The 15,378-nt window shown below is 37.2% G+C and overlaps 1 protein-coding gene across 11 annotated transcripts in view; it reads right to left on the reverse strand.

Moving 5' to 3' along the window:
• The window catches only part of Clasp1 (cytoplasmic linker associated protein 1), a 260,640-nt gene that overhangs the window by 72,805 nt on the left and 172,457 nt on the right, over positions 1-15,378 (reverse strand). For 5 of the 11 annotated variants that reach the window (XM_087198200.1, XM_087198215.1, XM_087198196.1 and 2 more), the window contains exon 20: positions 942-1,049. In XM_087198200.1, the coding sequence (XP_087054326.1) occupies positions 942-1,049 (108 nt within the window). Of the gene's footprint in view, positions 1-941; positions 1,050-13,763; positions 13,788-14,277; positions 14,326-15,378 lie in introns of all 11 variants that reach the window. The other 6 variants (XM_087198171.1, XM_021236484.2, XM_087198201.1 and 3 more) reach the window with 2 other exon arrangements.

Genomic DNA, 15,378 nt, shown 5'->3' on the forward strand with positions numbered 1-15,378 from the left:
ACTATGCTTGTAGTGTACCATACCACACAAGACAACCTATGTCAAAAGGTTCTCTGGCCTCACCAGGGATCTTTCACTATCTTTGCAGAAAAGAGCTAAGCTTAACAAGAGGACTACAATCACCAAAAGGGACATGGAAAAGGAGCTAAACTCAGAAGGAGCTGCAAAAGGCCTTCTCAACACTAAAGGAGAGTTTGAAGTTTGCTCTACACAAGCCAGGTGGCCACACTGCCACTATAGTGCAGACTCATGTCAGGTAAAGGTGCTGAGCTGTGTGGCTCCTGGGGACAGGAGACTCCTCCTCAACTCTAATGCCTAGCTGTGCTCCCTGTGCAGAGAGGTGCAGGCCACTCTCAAGCATGGGCAGCAAGATGGCCAGAATAAATCCACTCCTACTACGCTGCTTTCCTGGCTGAGACTAATGAGCAATCTGACTTCGCATATACAGAAAAGCAACCATGAAAGCAAACTAGAAGAAACAAGAGCCCACACTGACAAGAAGACAGGTGCAGGTTGCAAGAATTAGCACAAAGGGTTAAAGGAGGAGCTTTCCATGGATTTACTTATTCACTGCTGGAAAAAACTTGGCATTTATAGTTCTGCCCAGGTTCTGCTCTAAAATTCTATCAGAAGGGTTGTCAATACAAAAATGGGTTGCAAAACACATAGGTTTCACCTTGAGAGACTTCAACAATAGGGAGAGAATAATGTTTAATTTAACAACACAAAACTTAAATCCCTGGAAAGGAGATAAAAAAGTATGACTGACTGAAAGTTCCATTCTGCAAGCTTACCAAACAACAATGTAATTATTCACAGTAACTTAGAGCCATAAAAATGTGTTTTCCCCTCAGATCAGTACAAACACTGGGAACTGTTAAGTGCAGAATGAACTGTTGAATGAAGCTAAGGTAATGGAAAGCATAAAATATACTTCTTACGCTGAGATTGAGAAACAACTTTAGCACGACTGCGGCCCCGACTGTCGGAGGGATTAGAGGCGACACTGGTGGCACTCCCAGAGTTTTGCCGTCTTGTGCGGATCCGACCTGGAGGGCACAACAAAAACAATGTTTCCATAATACTGTCAGCAACTGTGACCTACTTGAGAAAAGAACCCACACCAGGAGCAAGGGGCATTGGTGGGATAACCACATAGGGACGAGGGAACCCATGAGCCAGGTCCTCAATGAGGATACCACGTGACCACGTGAAGGTGATTAAGAATGAAGGTTTTTAAAAAGTTCTCCATAGGGCGGGTTTCTGTTGTTTGTTAGGAATATAAAATGCCTCTCTTTGCATAATCCAATCAGAATTGGTTCTGACAGGGAAATAAGGAACCATTTCGAACTCCCACTGGCTTTTTAAATTGTGCAAAATCTTGTGTACCCTGGCATCTGACAAAGGAATATAGAAAAACAAATCCTAAGGCCTGAAGAAGGTCCAAAAATAGAGGTAAGGAGCAATAAAAGAATGCACAGCATTTAAAAAAAAAAACCTCAAATCAATGGCTTTAATAGACATTTAAGGAAACGTGGACATATAGACTCTCCATAAATTAAAAGTTATTTACTACATTAGCAATTACATACATGTCAGCTCAGAACCCTCACAACATATGAATTGCTCCCAATTTTAAGATGAGGGAACAGCAAAACAAGGGAGACTTATTTGTGTAATGTCCCAGAACTGGTTTAGGTACCTGTGTCTCTCTGAGTGGGCTGTGAGTGAGGACCTTGGATTCTCCTAAGTCACTGAGCTAAAACAAGGGAATCGGTCACATAAAATGAACATAGAAAAACAAGTGAATTTAATTTTTTACTTCAAGTTACAAAAAGATTTTTAAAATGCACACCTATAACTATTTGGCCTAAAAGGTAATCCTGTTTACCCCTCAGAGCAGTGACAGCGAACTATTTAGAGCTTCCAGTGATACAACCTGCTGCAGCATGCGTGCCATAGTTTCACCACCATGGCCTTATAGTCTCCATCGTCTTTCAACATTCGGTAATATGATCCTAAACCCAGTGATGAACATTCCCTTCCATTTCTTTTTTGTATTTTTGCCAACAAATATATTTGCATAGTCAAGTAATATATGACCGTTTTACAAATTTAAATAAGTTTAAAATTATAACATAAGGTATGTATTTCTCTCAAACACATTGTTTTGCTTAAGATTTTGTGAGGACACTTACGACTTACTGCTGAAATAAATTTACTTAACCCTTTTCTTGATTTACATCTTTGTCATTTTCTCAAAGGTCTTAACTCAATCCTTTACAAACTCTCAAAGGTGGTTCTTTCTTATTACACACAGAACACTTTACTAAATTATATATTTTTTATATTGGGAACCTTGAACTCTTCTAGTTCTTTATAAAATACATAATTATTATAAACTATGGCTTACTATATGCTATAGAACATTAAAACTTTTTTTTTTTTGGCACCAGGGTCTTGCTATGTAATTCAGGCTGCCCTTGAACTCATGGCAATCCTCCTGACTCAACTTCCTGAGTGCTGTGATTACAGGGATGTGCCATCATGCCAGGCTAGAATACTACAACTTACTTGTCCTGTTTGTATTTTCGTACTTGATACTCCCTCCCTCTGTCCCCTTCCCCTCTTCACATTAATAATTTTTTGGTGGTATGGGTATTGTGCAACAGTTTTATCTGATTCAAACTAAATAATGAGCAGTTTTACTATTGTTTGTTTCTTCTTTTTTTGGTACTGGGGATCAAACTCAGGATCTTGTGCTTGCAAAGCAGGCAGCAGCATGACTGAGCTAAATCCTTGGCCTGTTTGTTTCTTCTTAATGAAACAGTTTTGGGTTTTCCTGAAAGTCATCTAACTTGGTTTTAAATTGTTAACATAAAATTATCAGAGTTTTTTCCTATTACTTTTTAAAGTTCTACCGGTCCATGCTAACACCTACTTCACCATTCTTAATAATTTATACCTCTTTCTCTACTTCAATTACCTTTCCAGAAGTTTGCTTGTTTTATTAGTATTTTCAAAGGGCCAGATTTTATATTTATTAGTCCTCTCTAGTGAATGCTTATTTCTTCTTTCATCAATTTTTGCACTCTTATCTTAATTATCTTCTTTCTATTCCTTTTTGGGTTTGCTCTGTTCTTTTACTATAAATTGAAAATAAACTTCTAATTCAGTCTCTTGCTAGAAAAACTTAAGGCTATGATTTCCCTATATGCTCTGTCTGCTTCATTCCAGGAGAATCAAGAATGGACAGGAGTTCAGCACAATGTGTTACGTTGTAAAATATAGTACCGAATCTCATTTTCTAATGTTTTACTTTAGAAAAATGAACTGGATCTATATTTCACAATTTATACCCTAAGATTAAAATGTAAAATATGAAACCATAAATGTTCTAAAAGAAAACAGAAGAGTTCCTTTGCAAGTCACAGTGGAAAAGTCCTTTATAATCTGAAATTAGAAACCTTTAAAACAATTGAGGCATGGAGGATATAGCTCAGTGTAGAGGGCTTGCCTAGCATGTGTGAGGCCCTGGGTTCAAACCCCACACTGCAAATAAACAATAACAATAAATCATGATAAATTTGACTACTTATTTCTTTAAAACTAAATCACAACAAAAGAAAACTATGAGCAAATTCAAGAAAAACACAAATTAAAAAGAATTATTTGTAATTTATATCACAAACGCCCAATTTCCTTAATATATAAAAGGTTCCATAGGAAGTCCAGTGGTATGCTAGTATGTGTTTTACAATAAATGGGGAAGAGTCTACTGACATGCAGTGTTTTCCAATTTCCATGGTGCAAATACTTCCCACCACTCCCCATTTCAGGTTACTGATACGATGTTAATCAGCTTAAAAATTTCCTGAAAATTTAACAATTGACTTTCTTGACAAGCGCCACCATACCACTGCCAGAGAAGAACAAAAAAAAAGACAAACAAGAATAGACATTTAAAAAGAAAACAAATGGCTCTAAATGTATGAAAGTATTCAGACTCATAACAAAAATTTAAATGACAGTAAGAATACCATTTATCACCTATCAGATTTGCAAAAATAGAAGAATTTGGTAATGTTCTGGTATGCAGGGAATCAGATACTCTTATTCACTGCTGGTGACAGTAAAAATTAGAACAGCTACTGCAAGAGGCTATAGGGAGCTGTTTGTCAACATCACAGATGCATGCACACACTCAACAATTCCTCTTTGGGTAATTACTCACATGTACATGGTATACATAAAAGGTTAATCAAGGTAGCAGTGTTTGTGATAGAAAACAATGGGAAACAGCCAAATGGTTATCAGGTGGGGACTGGTTAAACAAGGTTTATCTGTACAGGGAGATGCAGTACAACATTAATAAAGAATGAGGAAATTCTTTCCAATCCACTATGAAAAGATCTTAAGATCTAATAAGCGAAAATAAGCAAGTTGCAGAATAGTGAATATGTTACCTTCTATGTTTTGAAAAGAGTGTGTAAGATTTTGTATTTGCTTCTGTAGGCACAGAAATTCTGGATAACAATTAAACCATAATGGGCTGGTGGAAAGTAGGCAAATCAAAGGCAAAGGCTGGAGGGAAACCTTCAGCCTTTTTATATCTTCTGAGTTTTGAACTGGAAATATATTACCTATTCAAAATTTTGCAGCTTTATAAATCTCCCACTAAGTGAATGAATTTGGAAATATTTATTAATAGGTTTTGAACTCTATTCATCATGGGCTGATTTTTAAGAGGTTCATATCAATTTAGAACTATTTATGTTCATAATTTATTAAACTTTTTATTACATAGCATATATACCCTTTTCATGTATATTTTTGCCATTGGGGATTTTTGTGTTTTATCTGTTAATAAGTTTTTGTTTGTTTTTTGAGATAGAGTCTTGCTATGTATTCCAGGGTGGCCTTGAACTATGTTGTCCAGACCAGCCTTGACCTCATGGCGATCCTCTTGCCTCAGCCTCCTGAGTGCTGGGATTACAAGTGTGTTCCACCACATCCAGCTGTTGTTGATAAACCTTCAAAAAGCTTTCTTCTACTTTGTATTTCTCAACTTCTCTACAGGCTTGTAAGCTAGATTTGTGCCTTTAAGTATCACAAAGCTAGATCTTAAAATCACGCCTGATAGTCTTGTTCAAATGAGAAGTCTGTCTCTCTTGAGCTTATTTAAAACAATTTTAGTACAAATTTGCAGTACATGACTACATTCACAGTGGGGAGTTCGTACATGTACATAACACATCTCAATTTTTTTCTCCTTCCCCTCCACTCTTTTTTTCCCAGCATCAGATTTTTAAAAAGTCTTTATCCATTATCATAAACAATGATTAACAAATAGCTAGACTAACAGGCCAAAAAACATATAAAACAATTACATATACTAAATCACCGGCCATACTGGATTATAATAACTTTTCTTTTTTTCCTATTGTCTTTCATTTAGTACTTTATTTATATGGCATATTCAGGATTTCTCGTATAAGAGAAACATGCAACATTTATATTTGTATGCCTTTATTTCACTTAACATGGTATTAAAGTGCCTCTTTTTTGCTACAAATGACTCAAGTTTATCTTTCTCTATGGCAGAGTAGTACTCCAGTGTGTATAAATACACTTACTTTATCTGTTCATCTGTTGATAGAGAGACATATAAGGCCACTTCTAAGATTTAGCCATTATGCATTGTTTAAGTTCATTTTTTATAATTCTATATGTATGCTTTCTATTTGTCTTGATTTTTCATGTTCTTTTTTTGGCTTAAATCTTTAAAGATAAACTTTTATCTCATTAATCTTATAGATGAAAAAAAGTAGTAAAAACACAGCTTCTATACTTTTGAGGGGATGGAGGAATTTTAAGGGCTCCTTCCTTTTTAAAAAATAGATCCACATATAAAGACACCATCTGTGTTCTTTCTCACAATGGTAATACTTCATAAAACCATAAGACAAAATAAAAAACAGGATATACATACTGATGATCCATCAATCTGATTCCAATTCACTGATTTTTATGTTTTTCACCCCCTTGCTTTCCTTCATGAGTAGTCTCCTTCTCCTTCTAACTGCTTAAAAAGTTATATACATATATATAATTATATCTATATTATTCTTCAATTTCACAATCATATGTTCAACTGTGCATCTGTCCTGCGTGGAATTTACTAGCTTTTTTAGAATCTGTTTTATTGTCTGTCATCAATTCTGAAAAATCCCCAACCATTTTCTCTTCAAATACTATCTCTGCCTCATTCTCCTTCTTTAACTCTAATCAGACATGCTTAACTTCCTTATCTTTCACATAACCTAACCTCTCTTTCACATTGTGTAGGAAGGACAATTTCTTCCTATCTAATTCATCAATTCTATCTTCAGATACACTGATTTTGCAGCTCAATTACCTACTCAGTTTTTTATTTCAATAATCTGTTATATTTTCACTTCTAGAAGTTCAGTTTGTGTTTTTCAAAATCTGCTTGGTCATTCTAAATATTATACATATATATATGGGGGGGGGAGTACCAGAGATCGAACTCAGGACCTTGGGCTTGTGAGGCAGTTGGCAGCATTCTGAGATAAATCCCTGGCCCCAGATAGTATACTAACCCCTTTCTAAAATTTATTTTTATTTCTTTAAATGTTAAAACAATGAAATAACTTTTCTTGGAAATTTATAAAACTTCTTTAAGCTCTAGATTGGAATTGAATTCCTCCAAAGAGAACCTATGTTTGCTTCTGCTAGTGGCCTGTGGACAGTCAGTTTAAAATGATTCCTCTATTTGGGCTTTGCAGGCCATGAGGGCAACATAAATTAACAGCACCTTGAGTGATGGCCCATGTTACAGCTGCAAAGTAAATGGAGGCCCAGATGACTTTCTGCTCCAACCAGTACCAAAGCTAAGATGGAAAAACTGTCCTACTTACCTCTTCAAGTTGGTAAAGTTAACTTCCTATTCACCAGTCTGGGATGGCTTGGGCTCACCCTGTCTCTGTACTGTGTGGTCATCACAGGATGCCCAAGGGCCCAGGGTTCTGCCAATAACTCAGGGTGAAAGCCAGCCTCAGCTGTCACCTTCTAGGGCTCTGGTTTCTGCTTGGGTTTGGAGTTGGGTGGCAACCTTCAGGATCATTCTGGTCACCAAATTCTATATATCAAACTTTCTAGAAAATGTAACTTCCTTATTTCTTTTAAAAACTTTTAACATGGTTATTTTATATTCTGTAAGAGATTCTTAAGAGTCTATTTTCACTTTTTTTCATTGCCCTATCTCACATATGATGAATATAATTTTAGATATAAGCTCATATTTGGTAAGATCATGATATACCATGTATTAACTATTGTTATTCTCAAATTATTCTGTTATAAAATTGTATTCTTTCATAGGAAAAGAAAGTTCATATTTGGCTGATTTTAATCTGTGGACACCCTGAGGAATCAGATTTTCAAATGGCTTCTTCTGTGAAAGTTCAATGCTTGTTCCTTTTGGGCATCCTTGGAGGCTACACACATAGACCAGTTTAATTTCTCATCAGCTTGGAGGTTCGCAGACACCACAGGTAATGTAAATTGCAACCACAATTAGTGTGAGAACAGAGATTTGTTATAAATTATTGAGGAAGTCTGGTATTTCCTTTTTTCAGGACAAAGTCAAACAGATACGATGTCTATTTGAAGACAACATTTTTTTTCTCCACTAGTCCACATATTCTCATTGGTGTATGGTCCCTTGACAATGCTGGTTTAATGCCAGCTTCTAACTTTTCCCCTTGGGTGAATTTAAAGTTAAGGTCTTGTTTTTGGTCCACTCTAGTGACTCATTAATAACTCTGGCCTCAGATGCAGAAAAGGCATTCCACAAAATCCAACACCCATTCATGATAAAAACCCTACAGAAAATTGGAATAGAAGCTCTTTATCTCAACCTGATTAAGGCTATCTATGAAACACCAACAGCCAACATCATACTAAATGGTCAAAAACTGAAAACTTTCATGCTAAAATCAGGAACAAGACAAGGATGCCCACTATCACCACTCCTGTACAATATTGTTCTGGAAACATTAGCCACAACAATTAGAAAAGAGAAAGAAATAAAAGGAATAAAGATAGGAAAGGAAGAAATTAAACTGTCATTATTTGCTGATATGATACTTTACATAGAAGACCCAAAAAACTCTGCCAAAAGACTTCTAGACTTAATTGACAGATTCAGTAGAGTAGCTGGATATAAAGTCAACACTCAAAAAACAATAGCCTTCTTATACACAAATAACAGACTCACTGAGAGAGAAATTAGGGAAACAATTCCTTTTACAATAGCATTTTTACAAAAAAATGAAATATCTAGGAATCAATCTAACAAAAGGAAGCAAAAGACCTCTACACCGAAAACTACAGCACCCTGAAAAAGGAGATCGAGGCAGATATAAGAAAATGGAAAGACATCCCTTGTTCCTGGGTAGGAAGAATCCACATAATGAAAATGGCCACACTTCCAAAACTGCTATATAGATTTAATGCAATGCTGATTGAAATTCCAACAATATATGTCACAGAGCTAGAGAAAACAATCCAAAAATTCATTTGGAACCAGAAGAGACCTAGAATAGCAAAAGCAATTCTGGGCAACACAGACATGCCTGGGGGTATCACAATAACCAACTTGAAGCTATGCTACAAAGCTACTGTGATAAAAACAGCATGCTACTGGCAAAGAAACAGACCTGAGGATCAGTGGAATAGATTAAAAGATGCAGAAATAACTTCAGACATACTCAGCCACCTCATCTTTGACAAAGGAGCCAACCACCCTCATTGGAGGAAAGATAGCCTATTTAATAAATGGTGTTGGAAAAACTGGATTTCAGCCTGTCAGAGATTAAAACTAGACCCATATCTATCACCATGTACTAAACTAAGATCGAAGTGGATTAAAGATCTAAATATTAAGACAGAAACACTAAACTTGCTCGAAGATAAGTTAGGTAGAACTCTTGAAGATATTGGCATAGGAAAAGATTTTATAAACAAAACCTCAGTAGCACGGGAACTAGCAGAAAGAATCAACAACTGGGATTTCATCTTATTAAAAAGCTTTTGCACTGCAAGAGAAACCACCAACAGAGCTAAGAGACAACCTGCAATGTGGGAAAAAAATTTTAGCAGCTGTAACTCAGACAAAGGGATACTATCTAGAATATATAAAGAAGTGAAAAAAATCAGACCCCCCCAAATTCAAAGACCCAATTCAAAAATGGGCATCTGAAATGAACAGACATTTCTCAGACAAAGAAGTTAAAGCAGCAAATAAACATATGAAAAAATGTTCAACATCACTGGTCATTCAAGAGATGCAGATGAAAACAACAATGAGATTCCACCTCACCCCAGAAAGAGTGGCTGCTATCAAGAAATCAACCAATAATAAATGCTGGCGGTGGTGTGGAGAGAAAGGAACCCTTCTCCATTGTTGGTGAGAGTGCAGACTGGTGCAACCACTATGGAAATCAGTGTGGAGATACCTCAAAGAACTAGGGCTGGAGGTCCCATTTGACCCAGCTATTCCTCTGCTGGGTATTTTCCCAAAAGAATTAAAAGAATCATACCACAGCGATATTATGTGTATCCATGTTTATTGCGGCACAGTTTGTAATAGCTAAAGCTTGGAAACAGCCCAAGTGCCCATCAACTGGAAACTGGATAAAGAAGATGTGGTTTTTTTATAAAATGGAGTACTACTCAGCCATAAAGAATGAGAAACTAGAGTCATTTATAGTTAAATGAATGCATATTGAGGCCATACTCTTAAGTGAAATAAATAAGAGACACATGCGTAAATACCGAATAGTTTCTCTAGTGTGAGAAACTAAGAGTGTAAATAAGGATTAAAAGGATTAATAACTAATAATTGATACTTTGAAATAGGAAAAGGTCCAAAGGGGTAGGGGTGGTGGGAGGAGAAGGGGAAAGGAAAGAATGGAAAGGAAAAATTATGAGAAAAGAAAAAAAAAGGAAACGAATTATGTAAATAGGGAAGGGTGGAGGGGTGAAGGGCGCACAGGTAACAGGGAAAAAATAAGAACCAAGATACATCATGTACAGGTACAAGCAATGTAAACGTATTGTATACCTAAAATGTACCAATAAAAGAATTTAAGCAATTAAAAAAAAAAAACAACTCTGGCCTCAGAGCACCTTAAAAATCCACGTTTGTCCTTGCAGTTTTTGATCCTCTTGTTGGTTTAGAACTTTTCTCATTTTGGGGGGAATGCTGCTGTGTAGTTTATATAGCCTTTGTTGTACCGTACTCAAATTTCTTTTACAGAAAGAGATGTCTTGTTTTTACTCTGTTAAGTTGGCAATATTACTAGAAGTCCCTGAATATGACTTTTAAAAATGATATAAAATGCTCTGTGCTCTTTAGGAAAAAAGAGTCTACTCAGTAACTGCAAGAAACAGTTAAAATATATTCCAGTTCTACACTATTACCTGAGAGAGAGGGAGAGAGAAAATAGATGTGAAAGAAAAAAGTCAGAGTATAATTCAGATAAATTTTTTAAAAGATAGTAACTGTACAACAACAAAAGAAAATGTATAGAAGGAGGGACAGGAGATGTATCAACAAACCAACCTAATCACCGAAATGCAGACCTAGAAGGAAACAAATTGTAAGAGGAATGCAAAGCCTTCAACTTTCATGGAAGGCAAAAAAAGAACATTTTTATTTCAGGGCTTTTAATACTACAAGATTCTTTTTCAATCACATTTCCATTTTTCTGGAAAAGATCTGAAGAGGGGAAATTAAACATGGGCACCAGGTTTAACTTGCAGGTATGGTTTCCCTACCTTGAGGTTAGCCTAAGACAAAAAAACCCCAGATAGTTTCAAGTCATTAAGGTGTTTTTGTCCTCTACATTTAAAAAATTTCAGCAAATTTTCAATTAACAGATTATAAAGATTAAAAGGACTACAATCTCAATTCTCATTATAATAGGAAGGTTATTTTGTCATACACATCTGTTGTACATCTCACTGCTTGGAGGTACAATTAAACCAACTTCTACTCAAAAATGACAGTTTGATAGAACCACAATTTAAGAACTTAATCTCTTATAAATTTTGTTACTTTCATCTACACCCCTGAAAAGAGTAATTTCCTTCATATTTTAAAAAAAATATACGTAAAGCAAGCTTAACATTCTTTTACTTCTATATACTGACATAGTTTCTTTTCCATTGTGTAAAAAAAGCATAGAATTCAGAGTTTATGGATAAATACACAGTTCTTGGGAAATATCAAATGTTTTGTTTCCCAGTAAAAGTGAACTACAATATAACCCCCTACCCTAAGCAGATGAGGCTATGTAATATTTATTGAATAATTTTAATTAAACTCAACAACAGTTAAACTGACATGGGCTTTGACCATAATGTAATGAGTATTTTTTGAACCTATCAATGAGTTGTCAATACCCACAGGTCATTAGAGCACTATAACTTTTCGTTTTAAACTATCTTGAAAAATTTGGGAGCAATGCTTTCCCTAAGCATATGAGCTTTTAAAGACTACATCCATTTACCATGGCATCTAATCATAAATTCTCGTGAGCAACATAATCTTCCTTTATCTAAAGCCCTACTGCGCAAGTGCAAGGACTCGAGTTCGATCCCTGATATCAAAAAAAAAAGCCCCAAAATTACTAAATATAACACACTGAAAAGTAACCTAGAAATACATTCTTTTTCAAATGTTGGGTTTTTAGTTCTTTGCCGAGAGTATCCTTCTAATCATAGTTGTTAGAAGGGTTCTTTGATGTTTGTAATAAATGACTCTTGTCTTTTTTCTCAATCACAATAATACAGTCGCTAGAATACAAATATATTGCTTGAATTTGAATATAGAGCCTCTACTACAGATTCAAAGTCATCCCTTTGCTTCAAAATGATGAAAGTCTATTTCTTCTTGTCTCAGGGGCTCTGAGGTAAGATATTTAATAGACTTACAGGCCAAGTTTAAAAAGGCCTAGAGCTAGAGGTTTAACTTGGTGGGAGAGCACTTGCCTAACATGTGTAAGCAAGGCCCTGGGTTCATTCCCCAGCACTGCAAAAAAACCAAAGCAAACCAACCAACCAACCAACCAAACAAACAAACAAACAAAACAAAAAAATGTTCTCAAAAATGCAGGTGGGAAACTCAGACTGCTAAGTCACCAAGTGGTATTTTGACAGCCTTTTCCTAGTTAACCAGTGGTGCCTTTTCTAAACATTGCCAGCTCTGAGCTGCACTGCTAAAATAAAAGGGACAGCCTGCATGTGCTGAACTGAGAGGTCTCCCAAGGAGGTCGTTCCTCTCCTGTTCATTGTCACACAGGATGCAGGGAGGCCAGTGGTGCCATCCCCCACAGAGCCCTGTCACACAGGCAGAACACTCACCCTGCTCCCTCAGTGGGCTTTTCTACAGTCTGATTCTGTGCTCTCTATGGTTAAGGGCCCATGGATCACATCACCATTTCTCCTACCAGAAGGAGAACAAGAGATTTAGTCCCTTGCAATAACTGCTTAAGACTGTGGGTCTGATCAAAAGAAAAAAAGTTAAAAATCCATAGGGCTAGGATAGACAAGCATCCCAGTAATTCCTACGATGAGATAAGTTTTAGAAACACAGATCTTCAGATTATGTTCATCCTAAGAAAAAAAAACCCTATTCCTCTTTTTATCCTGAGTCCTACAAGAACTAAAATATGGAGTAAAAGAATTAAACTACACCCATTAAGTTAAAACTCAGTTCACTTTGCATGCTAACCCATTAGGGCAGCTAAATAACATATGAAAATGAACTCTCTGGTGCCAATTGTTAAGTTGTTATCCTGAGGGTTGGTGGGTTGAAGGCACTACCTTAAGCAATTTTTTTTTTTGAAAGCATAACAGTTCTTTCTATCTAGAAATTTTGCAAAGGGATCTCGTCTGACATGTGGTAATCAAAGATTTGTACAGACTGAAATGGCTACATCTAAAATTCGAAAGGCAACGCAAAAACCACAAAGAGCTTCTTCACAATGGCATAAACAGAAAATCAAATGGATCTGGATCTGCCTACTTCCTTCACCATGCTATATGCTCAGAGTGTACTGTGGAACAGAGAGCATTTAATACATGGCTGACAAGTGAATGAATGCAGCATGTGCCAGTGGTATAAATAAAAGCAGCATCATATAACTTAACAGTACCTTCACAAGAGAGAAAAGTATTCTTAAAAATTTTTATATATTACCTGGTAAACTTTTACTCGCCTTTAACCTGAATAATTGACATTGAAATTTATGTTCAAAACAGGAAAGGCAAATCGTGAGAGGCCCACAAAAGCACAAAGGGAAAGAAAAGAAAACAAAAGCTAAGGTGGTACACCTGGAGTAATAAAACCCAAGACAGGCAGCCCACGAGGACAGGAGCACACAATGTGGTGGCAATGCTTCTCCCCGGAGTGTGGACTTGGCGTTGGATACCACAAATAGCATACTTCAGTGCCAGAATTCACAAGAACAAAGACTGAACAAGAAGGGAGGTGGAGAACTCAGGTATCGGGAGGGCAGAACCCCAGAGGAGACAGAATGAAGAGAAAGGGAGAGCATGCAACATCTCATGCAGGGACCTCGGTGAGGGCAAGTGGGCACCAGGCAACACTTGGTGAGAACAGAGGACCAGAGAAGTGAGACACACCTCAATCACAGAAACAAACCGCTTACCCTCCGCTTTAGTGGTAGTACCATCTTTAAGCAAATTAAAAAACAAGGGAAGGGATAACAGGGAACAGTTAGTAACATTCAAAAAATTAAAAAAGCAGAATGTTATTAGCTACTAAAAAACCAAAAGTACAATTTAAAACAAAATCAAACGGGGAAACAAGTTCAACAGCAAAGCAGAATCTGAAGCAAGTAAGTGCACTTTAAGACTGAAATTAGCTTAGCACAGTGTAATGTGTTTTTTGCTTTTGGAGAACAAAACACAAAAAGGCAGCCCAGGGTTGTGCCACAGTTCAAAGAATGACTGTCGCTTTTTGTTTTTGCCAACCCTTATTGTTTAAGAGTTCCTTCTCCCCAGAAGAAAGTGCTAGAAGAATGCAGGGAGCAGCAGAAAAGGACTCAGAGTGAAGTCCTGAGAGTCACCCACAGGGCAAAGGCAAGTGAGAAGCTCAGAGAGGCTGGCTCTAGCAAGGCCTACCCAACAACACGCCCAGCACAGCAGCTGGCGAGTTAGTACCTGAGTCCAGGCCTATGTATTCCATGTCTTCCCTCATGTGTCTGGATTCTAGAAGTTTGGAAAAGGATTGTCAGCTTTAATGGCATACTTGTGCACAAGTTTCATGTGTCAACCTAAGCAGTAACTAACAATTTTCAGCAGGATTATGTTCCATTTCAAGTTTTCAGTTCTGTTATGGGACATAACAAAGTGAGTACAGGGAGAATTCCCAGGAAATGGGGGAGAAAATCTGGGTGCCACATTTTGCTATTTGAAGAGGCAGCACTGAACTGAGAACCTGTCCTCAGTACTTGTGAAAGGCAGTCCTCTCTCATCAGACTGGAGACCTGGGGCTTTCAGTAGCATTGGGGGAACTCTGCTCAGTCACATTCAAAAACCCCAAATATGCACAGAAAAATACACTCTGGCCATGTGTAGAGGCACATGTCTGTAATCCTGGCACTTAAGAGGAGGCTGAGGCAGGAGGGTCACTGTGAGTTTGAGGTCAGGCTGGGCTACATAATGAGTTCAAGGCCAGCCTGAACTACATAGTGAGACCCTGTCTGAAAAAAGAAAGAGAGTATGGAGTTGTCTAAAGGCTGATTTAACTCGTATTTTCCATACGTGAAACAAATGCTAATTATAAATACTAAAGGTGGGTCAAATAACTAACAAATCACGAGAGCATTATAACATCCTACACAATGGTGCAATAGTTAAGCAGGTAAAAACAAGAGCTCTGACTGGGCTTCTTCCTATGGGACTGTCTGCGCGCATGAAGTGCTCCCACAGAGAACACCTCACTGATGGATCACTTGTTCCAGGCCACACCTTTATCAATGTTCCTATCGTAACCTTGCTTTCTTCCATGTGGTAGGGCGATGGCTTATACAGCCATCATATAATCTCACTGATCCTCGTGTATCTGAACCAGGTGGTCATTATTATAAGCGATTTATGGGCAGGGAAGCACACTCAGATTTTATGGCCTGCTTGAGGTTACAGGGCTAGGAAACAGCAGACCCCAGGGCCTTCTCCATACGCTTGCTGTTCACTGTGCTTCCCATTTCCAGTTTTAGTTTTAGAGCTGACTTTGGAATTCTAGCAGTCCACTGGTAACTC

Source organism: Heterocephalus glaber, unplaced genomic scaffold (genome assembly GCF_053883595.1).
Source record: "Heterocephalus glaber isolate CG9 unplaced genomic scaffold, H.glaber_assembly_v1.0 deba00000347, whole genome shotgun sequence".
Lineage (NCBI taxonomy): Eukaryota > Metazoa > Chordata > Mammalia > Rodentia > Bathyergidae > Heterocephalus > Heterocephalus glaber.